Below are 19,085 nucleotides of genomic sequence, written 5' to 3'. Positions count from 1 at the left end.
AAGTGGCGTAGATCCCATTTGATGATTAAATAACACAAATCAGATTTTAAACTCGTATTTACACCAATTTTCGATTCAAATAATTTATTCAGTTTAATTAATTTGTTATTCGACCATCAGTTCAACTGATCTGACGATCGATCTGATCACTTATTTCGAACTGATATTCCTGTCAATTTTCAGTCCAACCAGTCAATGATTTTCTATCGTGCAGTTTTATATATAATGTGAATAACTATTTATAATTTTTGTTATTTCTTTGCTAATAATCCAAATAAGTAATTTTCTTTCTTAAAAGACATAGTAATTTTTATTCAAACTTGAATCATTTTGGATCATGTGATTATATTCTGATTCCGATTCCCATTTCCTATTTTAGATATAATACAAATACATGATAAACAAAGAAATGGAAAAACAGCTAAAATTCACTGGTAATGGACTGTATTTTCTCATCAATGTAAAGTAAAACCCCAAAAGAAAAACAGCTAAAATTCACTGGTGATGGACTGTATTTTCTCATCAATGTAAAGTAAAACCCCAAATCGGTTTGGTTGCCAAAAGTAAATAACAAAAAAATTCCTATCCCCATATTTTACCGTTCCAAAAGAATATTTATTTGGTATCTCTGCTTACAAGCAGAAGAGCTGCAAATTCTCGCTGGTATTCAACCATTATTATCTGAGCAGATGGCAGGCAACTTATGAATTAAAACAGGAGAAGAAAAAAAAAAGGGCAAACAAGCAACTTGTAAAACTAGACCAACCATTATGGAGATAGAGGCAATGGCAATTTAGGACAGGAATTTGTGTCACCTTTAATTAGCTGCATCTCGACTGTAGTACTGGTCGAGAGTTTTCGCAGGTATACGGTGAAGAAGTTCGCGAGGAAATATACGAAGCAGTGTCCACGCCAAATCAAGTGACTGAAAGATGTTGCGAGTGTCATATGCTCCTTGCGTCACAAATTTCCTCTCGAATTTATCCAAGAACTCCAAGTATAGCTGTTAGAGGATATCAGATTAGGTTAAGAAACTACTTGACCAAACAACGGTGCAAGAAAATTGAGGAGGAAATGTGAAAGAGAGTGTAACCAGATCCTCGGACGAAAGAGCTTCTTCTCCAACCACAGCTTTCATAGCCTGAACATCCTTCCCAATGGCATAATTTGCATACAACTGAAAGTTCAAGGATTGAGAAACAAAAACAGATATTAGATGCCTTTTACATCGAATAAAGGATTGAAGTTGCAACCAGACCTGGTTAGACACATCAGCATGATCCCTGCGTGTCATCCCCTCACCAATGGCACTCTGCCAAATAAGAGAGAACAACAATTATACTTCATAGCAAGTCATGATTTGTAAAAATATTGATTGATGCAATATATTTCATTATAATCAAGATCTTAAATAAATGTGTGCCATCCTCACCTTCATCAGACGAGAAAGCGATGGAAGCACATTGATTGGTGGGTATATCTGTCCAATTCAGAGGCAAAGAATTTATTTATTGACATAGGTCAACTACACTCTTTAAAAACAGGTATAGAGAATATTGTTGACTCTGAAATCAGTCCAATTAAGTAACCATGTTCAACCAAGTCACTATTAGAAATATACTAAGGCAATATACCAATGGAGAAGATACAGTTCCCTAAGTAAAATACCTTTCCTTTTGCGTGTTCAAGTAAAATACCATATTAGAAATAAAATTCCATGCACATATTGATGAGAAAAAGGGTATAATTTGTGGACCTGAATAACTCCACGATGCACAAGTTTGATAGTCTGTAAAAGCTAATTTCGAATTTACCTGTCTATTATGGAGCTGTCTGTCAATGTATATTTGCCCCTCTGTGATATATCCAGTAAGATCCGGAGTTGGATGGGTAATATCTGTCAAAACAATAAATAGAAATGCCATAAAGCAATTGTTTCTGGGGCTCTGTGCTAAATTTTGATATAGTTAAAAGATACATTACCGTCATTTGGCATAGTAAGAATTGGAATTTGCGTGATGGAACCCTTTCGCCCTTCAATTCTTCCAGCTCGCTCATATATTGTGGCCAAATCAGTATACATGTACCCAGGATATCCACGTCTTCCAGGCACTTCTTCTCGGGCAGCAGAAACCTGCAGTAGCAATAGTAGTTTGTCTCACACAGAGCATAATTTTCTATACAACCTCAGAAATTTAAGGTAATTTAGAAAAAGAAAAAAAATCCCAATTTAAAAAGAAACCAGTTGTAAAAGAGATTTTGACGAATATCACAAACAGATTTATGGAGCTCTGGCTTCAAGAGCTGGTAGTCATGCACTAAAGAGATTGCATAAGGGAGATTTGGTTGCTTTTCATTACCTCACGGAGAGCATCAGCATAAGAACTCATGTCTGTAAGAATCACAAGAACATGCTTCCCGCATTCATATGCCAGATATTCAGCAGTAGTGAGAGCAATACGAGGAGTAATAATACGTTCAATTGTGGGGTCATTAGCCTGTAGAGAAGAAAGTAGAAGGTATTTTCAGGCTATAAATATATTTTTCCAACCCACATTTATCATGTAAAAAAAAAAGGGTAAAGCATTTCTATCTCAAATTGAAACATACCAGGTTTAGGAAAAGGGTCACTCTCTCCATTGAGCCATTTTCCTCAAAATCACGTTTGAAAAACTGTGCAGTTTCCATGTTTACACCCATAGCCGCAAACACAATGGCAAAATTATCTTCTTCACCATCCTGAAAAATCATCGGGTTAGTGAAACAATCAGCTTTCTACAAACCTCATGGTAAGGGCACAAAAGAATCTACAAGCCATGCATATACAAATGTTAGCATGTTCACTTATTTAAACTATCAAGGATGTCATAATATTATATTATAACAATCCAATCTATATTAATACATAAACTTTACCTCAAGAAGATCCCCAGCCTTCTCCAATCGTTTCACCAAACCAGCCTGACGACAGATCTGAGCAGCAATTTCATTATGGGGAAGACCAGCAGCAGAAAAGAGGGGGATCTTTTGCCCTCTAGCAATGGAATTCATAACATCAATTGTTGAAATCCCTGTCTGTATCATTTCTTCAGGATAGGTTCTCTCACTAGGATTAATAGAACTCCCTACAAAATAGTAAAATGAAGGATAAGTAATACAGCAATCAACAAACTTATGATTAGAAGCAACTTGTATGGTTCCAGACTCATTCACTCCACAACACTGCCTACCAGAAATATCCAAATATGCTTCAGGCAAGATAGGTGGCCCGTTATCGATTGGCTTTCCAGAGCCATTGAAAATGCGCCCAAGCATATCCAAAGAAACAGGAGTTTTCAAAACCTACAAAATAGTTAGAAGAAAGATACTGGCAAATGAGTTGAAAAGAACAGAAAAAAACGCAAGGAAAAATGAAATACTTTTCCTAAATACAGCTAAAACAAACTCTTCTCAGTTCTCTTCTACCTTGCTACCATGGTTTCTACAGTATCATAAGAATTAGGCATTTCTTTGCAATGATTCGAAAGAATCATTAAGCAGCAAACAGCAATCCTAACCACTATCTAAAAGATGACATAAAACTCTGCCAGCGTTTCCCTCTATACGTAGCTTTTTATCATTTAAGCATATACCACATTTAAAAACCAAACAAACCCTTGTGAAACCTCTACAGTTGCATGATATAATCACACAAAGTATAATGATTATAAATGGTCAATTTTCCCCCCTTCTCTATGGGCACAGTAACAAGTGCATAAAATGGCTAAGCTGCCAGTGACCAACTATTATTGTGTCTAAAATACCACTAAACATTAACAAGTCCACTGTAAAGGCTTGATTGCCTAAACCTTGTAATCAGCAAGGCCGGGTATGGGAAAACAAACCTTCATAAGAAGCACAAATAAGTAACAGGCTGCTATTATTAACCATCATACAGCACGAGAAAAATTACTCTCTTATGGTTTCTCTACCAACATGACCTGGTCTGTAATATCCTTTCCAAAGTTTGCAAGACATTCAGTAGGCAGAAATATGAATACCAGCCAAAATATTAATTTTCTTTGAGAGACCATAAAGGGGCCGATGACATATACTTAGGAAAAAAACTTTTACAATATTAACAGCCAATATCATGCCAAACTAAAATCTTAGCTTACCACACTAAATAATTTGTCTCCGACGTCTAGTAACAACAAGATTTATTTCCCCTCTAGTTTATTTCAAAACCATGTACCTAAAGATTTAAGAAACAACTAAAATGCATCACTATTTGTCCTAATGTCTAAAGCCATAAAATCAGGCAACAATTTCCTGACAGGAAAGAAGCTACTTCAATTATTTTCTGGCTGTGTCTTTAAGGGCAGCTATTTTGCATATCAAACTTACAAGTGCAAGATAAGGATTAATCTTAAATGTAGGAAAGGAGGAGGTTACATACCTCTCCTGTAAATTGCACAGTCGTATATTTGTTGTCAATTCCAGATGTTCCTTCAAATACCTAGCCAAGGTGCCATATAAGTAGAGCATACAAAGAATACATGGATCCTCTGTTGATAAAATTGTTGCACCAATTAAAGTACAGAAACTAGCACCATAACAGAAGGCCCACATTTTGCACGGTGAAAAAGTTAATATTTTTCCTTTTGGCATGAGCACAAATAGGGATTCATGATTATAAAGGAATACAAGATAAACTGAGATAAAAATTACCTGAACAACGGCCTTTTCTCCATCAACTTCTAGGACTTGACCACGTCTGGTTGTTCCATCCCCTAAACGAATATTAACAATTTCTTGATACTTGGGTCCCTGGAGAAAGCAAGAACCCCGAATGAAGAAGATTTGAAATCAAAATTAAATAAGAATGAGAATGTTACTAGCTATGTTACTCGAACTTGGGTGTGACAGCCATATACATGTTTCCATCACAGATATGTTCAGTTTTTTTAAAGTTTTCCCATGTATTTGGAGGGTTTCTACGGGTCATATCTGCATAACTATGTTCAGTAATATGTGCTGAAAACAGGTATCAAACACAAGTAGTTCAAAGGTTACTAGATAATAAGCAAGAAAACCAGAACTTGCCTTCACTTTATCAAGGATTACCAATGGCCCAGCCACTCCGGAAACAGTTCTATATTCTGCAATTATCTCACAAAAAGAAAGATGATCATTAATGATAAGGCTTCTTTCATGGAACAAGTCCTTGTTGCAATGCATGTGGCTGCTTAACCAAAGGTACCAACAATTTCTCCCTCATTATTAAACAAAGCACTCAAATCATATATAAAACATGAATTCAATTGAACATAAGCAAATTAAAATGCTTATAAAGCAATAAAATTTACCCATGCCGATCTCTAGCGTTCCCTCCTCCATGTTATGGTTGTTTTCTGCCTTGCCCATCTGGTAAGTCTGCCAACAAACAAGACATAAAATTCATTACTCTGAAAAAAATAGAAAATTAAATTAAATTAAAAACAAAAGACCGAATTTTCACTCTCAAGTCTCAAACACTCTGTAAATATATATATACACACAAACTTGATATTAATTAATCAGGCTCTCTTCCCTCCAACGGCCCGGGGTTTTTTTTTATTTAAAACTCGCCGTTAATCTTAACCAGAACCTGGAATGTATAATCTATTAATCACATCATTCTAAAATCACAAAAATCAAAGCTTTGTTTCAAAGTTAGAGAGTTAAACTCTGCTTCGCTTTACTAAACAAATAAGATAAGCAACAGATCATGGAACTTGACTGCTTAGAAATGGTTCAAACATAACTAGAATTAAAATCAAAATTCCTTTCTATTTGTTTCCTTTCAATTTCTCAGTGGCCAAACAGAATCCAAGTATCAAAGGTAACATTTCTTACAAAGAAACTCGAAGAATAAAAAAAGTAAACACTTCTTATGCTAAGAATCGATCAAAATCAAATAAACACAATAAGATTAAACGGAGGAAAAAAAGTTATAGCCTTATAGGTAAAATCAGTAGATGAACGGATCGAGTGGAACTGAATATCGTACAATTAGATTAAAAGGAACAAACCTGAAAATAACTATAATTAATTGAAGGGAAAATGAGATCTAAAACAGCAAAATTACAAATTAAAAGAAAAAGGAACTTACCTTTTTGCGTTGTTCTGTATTCACGAGAAAACTGCGAAGTAGAGAAAAAGAGAGACAAGTATAAACAGGGATTAACAGTATCTTTCAGTAAATAATTATATGGGGACAAGGAATGTTAAAAGTTAATTATCCTCCGAACTTATTATTATAAAGGGGCTGAGTTGGTATCAAATATTAATAGGGTATTAATTTAGTTGGTAATTTAGGAAAATAATTTAATTTTAGAAAATAAAATGTATTATTTTAAAGTACTTTTCTCATAGCAAAATAAAAAATTTATAAATTTGAATTTATAAATTTTTAATCTATATTATTATTTAAGTGTTCAACTCGATGGTAACTTGATTAATGAAAATTGTAAATATTAATATTTGAACTCATACTACTGATAGTTATAAATTATTTTCTTTAACATTTTAATTAAAACTATATTTTAATATTTTTATACAATTTAATGATATTACACAAATTGTTTCATCCATATTATTTATATGTATATGTATATTGCTAATATCGTTGATTGAGTTAATCTCACAAGTTAAATTGATACCAACTCAAAAACAATAACAATACAATGATAAATAATTAGAGCGAATTAAAAGATTTTAGTCCAATGTATTTACCTATTTAAATTTCTTTTACTCACAATTTAAACTAAATTTTTAATTGTGATTTCATTCATAAAGCACATGTGTTGCTTTTATTAGTTTCAAACATAATATATCATTATTTACATATGTTATTATTAAACATACATTTGTGTTACAAATACACGTATGATAAAATTTTTATATACAATAATTGTACTTTACCAAATTTTTTTTGTTTATATTTATTGAGTCGGTATCACAATTTAACTAAGTACCAATTAAGTTGATAATATATAAAAAAAATACTCTCACTTAAAAAAATAAATTGTATTATCTTAAATGTATTTTTGTATTTTATATGTTTTATATAGAAAATTGCAAACATAATAAGATTTTGGCTCCTCTTTATTATACAATAAGTTTACTTTGCCAATAAATTAAAAAATCATTCGTTATTTATATTAATTTGTTAAATAAATTTATTTGTATCCATATTATAGGCGTGATGTGATCTAGTATAAATTATAACAATAAAAATAAGTACTTAAATTCAACCATTTTATAATTGGTTATTGTTGATATAGGAAATCAATAAGGAGGAGACAAGAAAAAAATATGGTCGAGATTGGAACATCAATTCACTCGTGACAAGCAAAAAGTTGAAATAAAAAGTTAAAGAAGAGGAAAAGGGAGGAAGGGGAAAGTAGGGGACTTTGAGTTTCTCGGAGGAATAAAATATTTATGCTTGGATATTCAAGGAAGAAAGAGAGATTCTTTATTCCTCGTGTGCTATGATATGTATAATGCAAGTTTCTTTGCTTGGTAGTGTCATGTCACTGACAATATAGAATTTAGGTTGCTCACTTGGTTGGCTAAATGATAAGTTTATTACATGTTAGTTATTGCCTTGCATACTATTACATGGTTATGATATGATATTCTCTTGATTGAAGTTCTATGAGGTTGTTATGCATTGGTTACATACGATCAAACAGGCGACCATTATGAAAGGATATTGTTTATTATTAAGTTTATATAAAATAGTAATTATTACAAAATATGATCTTATTGTAAAATAAAATTGGGTTGTCACAAGTAAATACGTCTATAATATTTTATAAAAAAACCTAAATTGTATTTATTTCTTAAAAGCAACCTCTAAAAAATTATTTTAAGAAAACTTAACAAACAAAAAAATATTTTAAATAGAATTATTCAAACATAAAAATATTAATTTTGGTTTAAATTGTGATCCAAGCATACCCTAAGTTGCTAATTTTTTTAAAAATGTGATATTAAAAAATCATAAAATAAGGAGCATCATTAAAATAAAATTAATATTTATATCAAAATAACAACTAATTTTACAATTTAAACAAAATAAAAGTAAACAATTTAAAAATCTGAAGTAAAATATTTATATTAAAAAAAAACAGAAGGAGAAATACAGGCATGTACACATTAAATAAAATTGCTCACTGGAAACCCATAAGGCTCAGCTTCAATAAATGCTTTTCCATGGCATCTATATTAAAAATGCCAAGCAAATCTTCACCTAACACGCCTGGACGTTATCTTTCCCACAAATTTCGATACAGGAACTTGTCGTGACTTTCCGGTCGCCAAAACACTTTTTTTTTTCTCTATTTTATTTTAGGTCAAGTTATACTTGTTCCCATTGCACATTGACTTATTAGTATTATATAAACATAAAAATATTAATCGAACCCTAAGAGATTTTTAGATGATCCAAAAGAATCCACCCTTTTCTTATCTCTTGTTGATTCATCAAGCAAAATGTTGACTGATACAGACAAGGAGTTCTTATCTCTAACTGCTACTGTTACAGTATGATTTTATTTTCCCTTATTTCAGCTTCTTTAGTGTTTTTTTTTTAATTTCAAATTATATAGAGTTGATTCTTTGGTTCATTTTGATGTTTAGGCGGGGTATCAGTTATTTTTCTTTTTAATCGCGGCTGTTTTCCAGTTTGATAAACTGACTGATTTTGCAGGTACGCAATCCGTATGTTTAACTTATTTTAATGTTCTTTTCTACTATTATTTTAGAATTTAGAGCTAAGATCGAGAATATTTTTAATCTTCTGGGTAGATTGATTTAGCAATTCATAGGATTCTTCAAATGCTAACTTAGTTTTTTTCTTGATTCATCGATTGCTGAATTTTTTAAGTTGTTTTTAAAGATATCGTTGTTGTTTTTTTACCAGGAAGCACGAATTTCGTGATAATCGCTTTATTGACTCTGGTTAAAAAAGGATCATGGCATTTACGACAGGTAATCGAGAGTCGTTTTCTGACTTTATAAGATGAAAATAGATTGACAAAGGCTTATATCATCTCCGAAATCATCATGGAATATATGTACTTGATCTCTGTTAGATTATGATTCTCATATGAATTTAATTAAAACACTTTTGATCCTTTAATTTAATTCGGTTGATTTTTGTTAATCCTTAGCTTGCTCAAGCTATTCAAGAAGTTTGTTATTGGGATGTATCTTTTTCACCTAACAGTTTCTATCATGTGTGAATTTGCAAATGCAGATGGAAAAGAAAATGCCTGAAATCTCTGTATCATAAGAAACTAGAACTAACCAAATCATAATTCTTATGACACTGTAGAGATTTCTTGACTTTTTCCTTTCCATTTGAATGGCCTGAAGCTGCTGTGTGACTTTCACCCTAGAATAATGTTTTGTGGACATATTTTCTCCATAGTGATTTTGCGGCTCTGTTTTCCAGGTAGTCCTGACGGCGATGATAGTAATATGGAGCACACGATTGGCACTATATCTCTTTTTTAGGTATGATAGTATGGAAGTTCATAAAAACACTATTCTCTCCAAGATTTTAGCACCATGTATTTAGTCTTTCATGATGATAGCTTGTTCATAATTGGTTTGTATGATGTTCCATTTTGTGTAATTCATGTAAAATTTACAGCTGGTAGGTAATAATATTACTGTTATAATTATTTCCATTTGCACGGAATAGACCATCCAGAGACCTGTATTCCCTCGGGTCTGTGGTAGGATTAACATGATGCCTCAAGCATTGGAAGGGTCTCTTCTGTTTTCAGAAAAATCAGGTGAACATTAGGCACTTAGCTGGCATGCTACTTTTAACTACCAAATGTTCCATCTCATCTTTATATCTTACTGATTGTGGCTCTTGTAGCATATGCCCATTTAGTGTACAATTAATGCTCTTTGTAACAGTTCCTCTTATGTGTAATATATTTTCAAAATTATGCTTTTGTGACACAATGGTGATCAGAATTTTGCGATGGGGGGAGGATAAGCGTTATGATAGGATGCGCCATAATGTGGGGAACTTAGCAGTTTTCTTTATATTTCAGGTTCTTTTATCCTTCTGATCACAGCTATTTCTTTGTTGTTTATTGGGTTAGATTTTAAAACTAATGTATCCCAATCTTTGCATGCATCTCAGGGTCTTTGGGTGTGGACTGTGACTTTACCTGTAACAGTGGTTAATGCAAGTGACAAAGATCCATCCATTCAGGCCGAAGACATCATAGGGTGGATTATGTGGTTTTTGGGTACCATTGTTGAAATTTTAGCTGATAAGGACAAATTTTCTTTCAAGAATTCTCCAGAAAGCAAAGGAAAGTGGTGCGAAATCGGACTATGGAAATACTCTCGCCACCCAAACTATTTTGGTGATGTGAGCATCATAATTTTCCAGTGCACCAGTAAACAACTAAGAAATTCTGAAAAAGTGCTTTGGCTTTCTTATGCGTCTGGTTGTATGCTTACTTAGAGATGAGTCTAGCTAATAGTGCTTGTTTTATTTTAGCGTCCCAAATGCTTACTGATTGTGGGATTAAGCTATGTTAGTCGGACTTATATAAGTGTCTGGAATGGGTATATGTCCACATGAGTATGTTTACTTTTTTCTAAATTCTGCCATGTATTCAGCTTAGAGAGTCAGATGTCCATACTCATGTCCCGATATACATTGGGTATGAGCGTCAGACATGGGTACTTCAACAAAAATGAAGAGTCGGAGCAACATAGAGATTAAGAGCCTACTTCATTTTGGCCCTGTTAGCTTTCATACTCTATCATGCTGTCTTTCTTGAGCTCCTGTTTCATTGTTCAATCATGTGATTCTCAGATATTAAGGGCAGTAGGCTCATCTAAGGCTTTCTGGTGCGCATAATAGACCTTACTGACCTCTAGATTGGAACAAAGTAGGTTTAATCTTTCACTTCTGTCCAAAACCCTGTTGTTCACCTTTAGCAAAAAAATACTGAAAATTTTATTTGCTTTTCAACATCCTTTCTATCTAACAATATAGCTTACATTTCATAGTTAGGACTGGATCTAATCTCCATATATGTGCTTATGTACCATTTCTTGTACACCTACAAATGTAGGCTATAAGAGTTGGGAATATCAAAGAATTACCTTTTAGTTAGGTGACTGAGTAGAATCTCGCTCAAATAGGTGACTTGGGATTCAAGTAAATGAGAGATGTGGGTTTGGGGGTTATATTCAATGCAATAAGGATCTCCTCACTTCGTCTGATTGACAAGACATAATTTTTTGGTTGAAGAGAAAATAGAGTTGAACCCCATTATATCAGAGCCCCTAAAGCATTGACGCTTTGCTTTTCCTTAATAATTTTCTAAATAATTCTTAACAAATATCTTTTGCCAGATTTTACTTACCTGGGGATACTTTGTGGCCTCTCTTCCCATAATTGAAGGTGCTGAATGGCTTGTACTCATCGGGCCAGTCTTTTTGACATTGCTGCTGCTTTTTGTTAGCGGCCTAACAATTCTCGAGGTTTGTTTTCCTTGCTTCAGTGTTTCTTTTTGGTGCAATATACTGATTTTATCTTACATCTATGGACACACAGAAGTCAGGAGACAAGAAGTTTGGTAATGTGGAAGCATATAGAGTTTACAAGAAAAGAACTAGGTTAGTCATCGCTTCTTCCATCGTTTAATCTCTTGAAGTATGAAGTGGAGGCCGGAGTTACTGAGTCTTAACATTTTCTTATTTCAGCCCTCTTATTCCACTGCCACGATCAATATATGGGAACCTGCCGTATTGGTTCAAAGCCGTTTTTCTCTTTGAATTTCCTATCTACAACCGTTATTTAAACAGAAACCGGTGAGACTAAATCTTTTCTTTTGTTAGTTGTCACTTTTGGGATGTTATACACTCTTAAATCTGTTTTCCACTAGAAAGTTAGTCTTTTGTCCATCATGTCCATTAGACAAGAAATTTAGTCTTAGGGTACAAAAGTGGAAGAGCATATTGTACTTCACCAATGCAGCGTGCTGATTAACCTTATGGCATTGCCAACACTGCTAGAACATGACATAACAGAACTCTTATGTGGTTTGTACTTTTACTCTGAATGTGACTAAAACCTTTTAAGCTCTAGGAACGAATATGGAATTCGAAGGTCTAGAGTACCATCTTAGCTTGGTTCACATCTCAAAGCTTTCATTTCAGTTGCCTGGATTGTCCAATAAAAAAAATATTACATGGTTCAATGACTACCTGATTCAAGAGTTTTTATATCATTTTCCGTTTTTGCAGTACGAAGCAAGGATAGAACAGAAGTTGAGTTGTGCTTCGTTATCTTGGGATTCGCGAGGTCATAGACGAGGTTTTGAAACTTTACTGGCACATTTCTGATGGAGGCAAATAGGATCTTAAAGGTAAAGCAGTTGTGGTAATGGTCCCATTGTTGCTATGTTTTGAACTTTGTATTTGTTACTTTTTCTGTGCAAATACGCATGCATGTTCAAAACTTGAGTTTGTGGAGCATTTCATGCATGTATTTTAGACTCTGGAATGTTCAACTATGGTGGTTATGTTGAATAAATGTTACCAACATAATAAAATATTTTCAGTGGGATTTATTAAATAAACGTTACATTCTGAACAGAAATAGGTACAATCCAGTTATTTCATAACGTTGCATTTCGTTCATGCATTTGAGATTCTGAAATTTATTATTACTTGCGGAACAAATTTTGGTGTAATTATGCCCCCCATAAAAGGTCCGCCAGGCTAAGATGGGGATATAATATCATTTTTATACAAAGTAATTCGGATGTATAATTGATCTTTGTATCACATATATGCATATTTATATGTGATACAAAAGAAAGCAAATTACTACAATATTGTGATTTCATTGATGGAATCACATTCTGTTCTAATGGATACGAGTATTAAAAGCAGAACATGAATTTGCAATTCGTTGTATGCATACAGTGTCTCTGATCCGTTTAATTTCTTGGATAGATTTCTGAAAATTGGTTTGATCTAAAATTTAATTTATTATTTAAATTTAATTCTAAAAATATAGAATTATCCATATAATTTTTTTTACTATATTTAAGTAATAAAAAAATGGTAAAATTGGTTTTCAGATCCAAGCTTGGACACGGTAGGGTTTTACGGCATGTAAAAAATATATTTATTGGATTATGTTAAAATTTAGACATGATGATGTTAGGTTTAACTCTGAATATGTGTGAATTTTTATTAATTTTATATGAAAATGTAAAAGAACAAAAATGTTGTCATAAAAATATAATTCAGAGTTAGATTAATAATTTCTCAATTGAGTTAGAATATGATTGATTGACGAATAATATTAATTCAATTAAGTTTTTAAATAATAATAAATATAATAAAATTTGAATAAATTGAAATTGCAGCAGCCTTATTTTAAAAGGAAAAAACACACACACACACACAAGCGGGATGCATGAAAATTTACACTAAAAGTTGTGGAGGGAAAAAAGGCAGTCACCTGTAACAACAATTATTTGAGTGTTTAGTAGCAGTGACTTCATCAATGGTGATTATTTCTTTTCCAGCCCCAACAACATTTGATTCTTTCATATTAACATCTAAACATTTCTGACTCATTGTGGTTTCATGAATTTTGTAGATCATTCTTAAAAACGCTTCTTCCACGTTCAAATTTCGTAAAGCAGATGTTTCCATGAAAAATAAACCTTCCATCTCTGCTATTTTCTTTCCTTCTTCTTCGCTTACTTGCCTGGACTCACTCAAATCCGATTTGTTCCCAACAAGCACAATCACCATTTCCAAATTTCCAAATTCTCTTAGCTCATGCATCCATTTCTTCACGTTTTGGAACGTTGTTCTTCGGGTTATATCGTACACTAACAATGCCCCCAATGCTCCCCTATAGTATGAACTTGTAATTGCTCTAAACCTACATCCATGTACATTTTGCATTCTTTAAGTACATAAACAAGTGTGAAGGAATATAGTTTATTTTGTTGTAACAGTATAATGGAAGTCTCAGACAAAGTAAGAAAGTTGTTTTAGGGGTAGAGATGAATTATAAATTATTAGAGGGTCTAAGTGCATCAACCATTAGGGCTAGGGGGTAAAGGCTATTGTTTGCTCCTTTTACCTTCGTCCTTGGTGGCCCTTATATTAAGAGTTGGATTACATTTTGTCTACTGCTATTGTTAAAAACGATCCTTATACATCAACATGAGGTACATGTGGCACACCTTGTGTATTGTGTAACTATCTAGTTATTTCATTAGCCACACCAGTTTTAAAACAATAAAAATGTAAGAAAATTTTATCTAAAAAGATTAAAATCAATTACAACTTAGCATTCTTTAATATATAATATTATTTTTTATCAAAATTTGAGTTTGGATAGTAATACTCAAAATTAATATTAATAATAAATGAATTTGGATTTTAAAACAATTGTATAAAATTATATTTAAATATTACAAAAATTACAGATACCGGAAAATCAAGGACGCTTGGACGCAAGCAAGAAGCATTTTTCTACCTCATTCACTTTCAATGTTCATAAACTGAACAAAGTGCAGTGAGAACAGGCTGAAGCTCCTATCAATCTCCTCTGTAACTAGGACTCGCAACAATTCAGAAAACAAGCTTCAAAGCTGACACCCTTTTTTGTACTTAGCCTAACCTTAATGGGGATTTTGTTTTAATTAATCATCTTATTAATCGAAACTGATTAAACATTATTATTTACACAATTGATTAAAGATAAAATGTCTCCTTTGTATTCAGCAGTTCATCAGCAAGAAGCGTGTTCTTGTGATTTCCCTGAGTTAACTCACAACTACTCATATATATATATATATGGGAACATGCAAGTAGCTTGAAACTATAGCTTCTAAAGGGAAAGTAGTTAACTGAGTCACTGAGTTTAGACACAGTGGTCTCGCTTTAGCTGAATTTTAGTGAGTTGAATCAATAGCATCGATTCTTCTCCTTAAACAAACAAAGAGGACTTTTTTTCAAACAATACTTGATCAAGTTGATGGATCAAATAATTCATTCATTCGTTCAAAATTTGGTTTATCAGTGAAATTAAGCATGATTGAAGGATGATCATCTCATATCTTACGGATACAAAGAACGAAGAGCGAAAAAAGAAGATTATAAGTTGGAATTGTGAAAATTACCTTTCTTGGCCGGCTGTATCCCATATTTGAGCTTTAATAACTCTGTCGCCAATCTTAACATTCCGATAAGCAAATTCAACGCCTATAGTAGGCTTGGAATCCAATCGGAATTCATCTTTAGCAAACCTTGAGAGGATATTCGATTTTCCAACTGCAGAATCACCGATCAACACTGCCTTAAACAGGTAATCACACTCTTCGTCATATGAATCTGCCATACATACATACGTATAGTACTCCACAAATACTAGCTTTTAAAACTATTCAGGATAAGGAAAAAAGTTGAAAAGAAAGCCAAAACAAACAAAATGAAGGAGTTGAAGAATTGAAGAAACCAATTTAGATGCGTCTTTAAAACACGAATATATATACACATATGATTCCAATTTCCAAATCAATGACTTCTTTTTGCTATTTGCTTTTGAGGGTATGGTATTGTTTGCATGTGAAACCATTCGAATTTAAGTGTTGGTTACAGATACAGGTATATACCCAATGTGCGTGTCAATCATTTTTTTAGGGGCGAACTTAGGAATTTTTTCAGAGTTGGAATTGAATTATAATATTTTGAGAATCAATTTTTTTTTGTTGGGGATCGAAATTGAATTATAAAATTTTAAGATGTCGAAATATAATTTTTAATATTTATTAATTTTTTATTTCAGCATTTTCAGAGGGACTAAATATAAATTTTTTACATTCTGAGGGGGCCAAAGTATAATTTTTACTATGTATTAACTTAAATTTTCATTATTCATAAAGTGACTAAATTGCATGATTTTCAATTTTAGGGGGCCAAAGCCTCTACTTACCCCTTAGAACCACCCTTGATTTAGGGTGGGTTTGGATGGGCGATTGGGTGCGGTGCGGTGCGGTGCGGTGCGGTGCGGTGCGTTTAGCTTACTTTTTGTCTCATGCTACAGTATCGCTACAGTATCTAATCTCACCGCCACCGCTGTTTTTACACTAACCGCAGGTAAACGCACCGCGTATCCAAACTCACCCTTAATCATTTATTACTTTATAATTTTATTATTTTTGAAAGGATTAAAATAATCTCTTTTTTTTTTCATTTTTTGAGAGTTAAAAGTATAAATTTAATTATATTTATTTATAAACTTATTATTTGTGAGAGGATTGAAAGGTAAAATTTCCATTTTGGGTTCGCCCCTGCGGATACATATACTTCCAAAAAAAAATGAAGATTCGAAACAATATGATGTTTCTTTAGTGTTTGTTAGCACCTACTAATGAGGTAGATTTGTGGGAAAAAAATTATGTAATAAATATATTTATTAAAAGTTAATTTAAAAAATAAATAATATTTATATTAAATGATAAAATTAAAAAGTGCATTTCTTTTAACTTGGTTGATGTTCAAATGACGCATAATATCAAGGCTTAAATATAAATATAATTACCAACAAGTGTTGAATGTAATGGTAAGACACATTGTATTCTTAAGGGGAGACACATGTTCAAATCTTAGAGACAACATTGTTAGGAAGAGGAACCACGAACCTTGAATGTATACCGTTGAATGAACACGAAGAATACCAAAAAGTATAATTATAGATTATTTGTTTATCTAAACTTTTCTTGTTAAGATGAAGAACTTTTATTATTCCTATATGCTTTTCGTGACATCATGTGGTTGTTGAATTATACTAAAGAAATGATGGTTAATCATCATATAAATAGTTAACTAATACTCCTTTTACAAAAATTAATTTGAGTTATTACTTTTTAGAATCTTTTTTTTCCTTGAAAATCTATTTATTAAATTAACTATTTAATTATTTTCAAAATAAATAAATTATTTTATTTTACATCAATGGGAATTGATACAGTCTATTCAAACGTAATTTTAATTCCTTCTAAATTAATAAATAAGAGAATTTAAAAAAATAATAAAATTTAAAGGTCAAAAATTATATAATGTTAAAATTGGTTCTAATCAAGTCCTTGTGTCTCAAACTAAAAGAATAAAGTGAGTTTGGAATAAAAATGATTTTCAAATTAATTTTTAGACCCAACCTCAAATTGTAAAATTATTTATTTCATCCCTACAAATTAAAGTTTAATAGACTGTCATATCATATTTATTTTACAACTAAATCAATCCATACCAACCATATATATATATATATATTTAAGTTTTAACTTAACATTTAGCGATGAGCATGTAATTTGGTATTGTTCATTAAATTTTACAAATACTTTATAGTAATTACTTAAAAGTATTTAAATTTTATATTTTATGTCAGTCGCATTTAAGTCAACTTATTTTTTACTTTTGAACATCGTATTTAAAATCAACATTTTTTAACAACAATTAAAAATACTTCGAATTAATAAATCATACTTTTTTACGCTAATTACTTATCGAGTGCAACAACATTGGAAAGCTAACCCTAAGTCAGTTTATTTATCTATATGCTCTTGCAAGTCTTTTTTTAAATATTATTGAATGAAATGGAAAGCATGCAACAATAAAAATAATTTAAGAGTTTTTAATATGATTCTATTTTCTGTATCGAGTTAAAACACGCAAATCAAATTCAACTCATCCGAGTTAAATCATAAGGTGCCAACTCAAACCTACTAATTTGTGTTCAAAATTAGAGTGATTACTTTAAACCAAATGGAACATCAATTATGAAAAAGGCATCAAAAGACAAAACAGCAAAAGCCTTCAATGATTATCTGAAGTGTGAACCTCTACTTTTATTCTCTATTTTCTCTTTAAAGCTCAAGTTTAAAATGATTTTGAAATTACAATTAGTGAGTTCGAATTGAGTTGAATTTTACAACTTGATTAATTCAAATATTTTGAATAACTCGAATAACAAATTGATAGAAATATCCATTGAGTCATTGATAGTTTTTAAAATGTGCAAATTGATCCTTTAAAAAATTACAAATATTCAAAACATTTGTGAAATATTTTTTTTGAAATTTTTATAAAAATAAAACTATTGAAAAGTTTTAAGTATGTATAAATGTTAAACTATATATTTTTTCAAAAATTCCTAAATGAAAATTTTGAGGCATTAAACAAAATAAATTATCATATTAATTATTATTTTTAAAATAATTTTCAAATATATAAGGTATTTATGTTCTTTTAACTTGAAATTTAATCATATTGCCAACAATATTTCAATATGGCTAATTTTTTTAAAAATTTAATTGGAACAAATTTATTTTACTATGTTCGACTTGAATTTCATTTCACTCAATTCTAAAAATTTTAATTAAATGCAATTAACTCAATATTTTCGCTCAATTCGATGGATTGAAATATATAAACAAAATGAAAAGAATGTTGGGCCAAAAAAATTACTCATTTTGGTGTAAAATAAATAATGAAAGTGAGTAGAATGCATTTAAATGGATAATATCATGTTTAAGTAAGTAATTTTAATTAGGGATTGGATTCCTTGTTTTAGTGACAATTATTCTTTTTCTCTGTAATCTTTAAATTCCAATTTTATGTTTTCATTAAGAACATGTATATACCCATATGATAATCCAATTAACCCTGCATTTATGAGTGATATTATTATTCATCGGAACACCAAGTTTGCCTTAATTACATTGTTTCTGACGTTTAAGAGAATTTGTGCAGATATATGAAGTCAAAAAAGTATAGGTTTGGCACAAATATTAATCCAATCTATATTTTAGAGAAGTTGTGGATAAAAGAAAAAAGGAAAAAGTTTCGATTCTCAAAAGTTTATCTTTGAAAAGGTTAAAATTAAATTATAAAATCTTAAAGAGTTTAAAGTACAATTTTATTTGTGTATGTATTTGTTGTTTTAAATTTTTAAAAGAATTAAATTAAAAAATTTAGAC

General features: G+C 31.4%; 3 protein-coding genes across 6 annotated transcripts; 1 reads left to right on the top strand and 2 right to left on the bottom strand.

The window, feature by feature from the left end:
- Positions 1–427: 427 nt before the first annotated feature.
- Positions 428–6,272, bottom strand: LOC107904676 (V-type proton ATPase subunit B 2-like). 3 transcript variants are annotated; one of them, XM_016831127.2, is made up of 16 exons: positions 6,134–6,240; positions 5,349–5,415; positions 5,086–5,141; positions 4,711–4,809; positions 4,439–4,498; positions 3,231–3,342; positions 2,917–3,125; positions 2,611–2,739; positions 2,361–2,498; positions 1,984–2,134; positions 1,815–1,897; positions 1,433–1,480; positions 1,259–1,312; positions 1,094–1,177; positions 816–1,003; positions 428–681 (listed from the first exon to the last, which is right to left on the bottom strand). In XM_016831127.2, the coding sequence occupies exons 2-15, from the start codon at positions 5,404–5,406 to the stop codon at positions 818–820; spliced, it is 1,467 nt and encodes a 488-aa protein (XP_016686616.1). In that variant the 5' UTR covers positions 5,407–5,415; positions 6,134–6,240; the 3' UTR covers positions 428–681; positions 816–817. The 3 variants fall into 3 exon arrangements, with proteins under 3 accessions (XP_016686616.1, XP_016686613.1, XP_016686614.1); XM_016831124.2 differs by having other exon boundaries at positions 428–1,003; positions 6,134–6,272; XM_016831125.2 differs by lacking the exon at positions 6,134–6,240 and adding an exon at positions 6,054–6,079 and having other exon boundaries at positions 428–1,003.
- A 1,897-nt stretch (positions 6,273–8,169) lies between these two features.
- Positions 8,170–12,673, top strand: LOC107904677 (uncharacterized). Of its 2 annotated transcripts, XM_016831128.2 has the most exons (10): positions 8,170–8,571; positions 8,668–8,737; positions 8,951–9,018; positions 9,485–9,546; positions 10,019–10,100; positions 10,193–10,426; positions 11,425–11,553; positions 11,627–11,688; positions 11,776–11,883; positions 12,319–12,673. In XM_016831128.2, the coding sequence occupies exons 1-10, from the start codon at positions 8,521–8,523 to the stop codon at positions 12,332–12,334; spliced, it is 882 nt and encodes a 293-aa protein (XP_016686617.1). In that variant the 5' UTR covers positions 8,170–8,520; the 3' UTR covers positions 12,335–12,673. The 2 variants fall into 2 exon arrangements, with proteins under 2 accessions (XP_016686617.1, XP_016686618.1); XM_016831129.2 differs by lacking the exon at positions 8,668–8,737 and having other exon boundaries at positions 8,534–8,571.
- Positions 12,674–13,435: 762 nt separating this feature from the next.
- LOC107904678 (ras-related protein RABA6b) lies at positions 13,436–15,640 on the bottom strand. The gene is made up of 2 exons (XM_016831130.2): positions 15,228–15,640; positions 13,436–13,978 (listed from the first exon to the last, which is right to left on the bottom strand). Exons 1-2 carry the CDS (start codon positions 15,443–15,445, stop codon positions 13,543–13,545), a joined length of 654 nt encoding a protein of 217 aa, XP_016686619.2. The 5' UTR covers positions 15,446–15,640; the 3' UTR covers positions 13,436–13,542.
- Positions 15,641–19,085: the final 3,445 nt, after the last annotated feature.

This window comes from Gossypium hirsutum, chromosome D11 (assembly GCF_007990345.1).
Source record: "Gossypium hirsutum isolate 1008001.06 chromosome D11, Gossypium_hirsutum_v2.1, whole genome shotgun sequence".
Lineage (NCBI taxonomy): Eukaryota > Viridiplantae > Streptophyta > Magnoliopsida > Malvales > Malvaceae > Gossypium > Gossypium hirsutum.
Note: the sequence above shows the minus strand (reverse complement) of the source record. Positions and strands in the feature narration are given on the sequence as shown.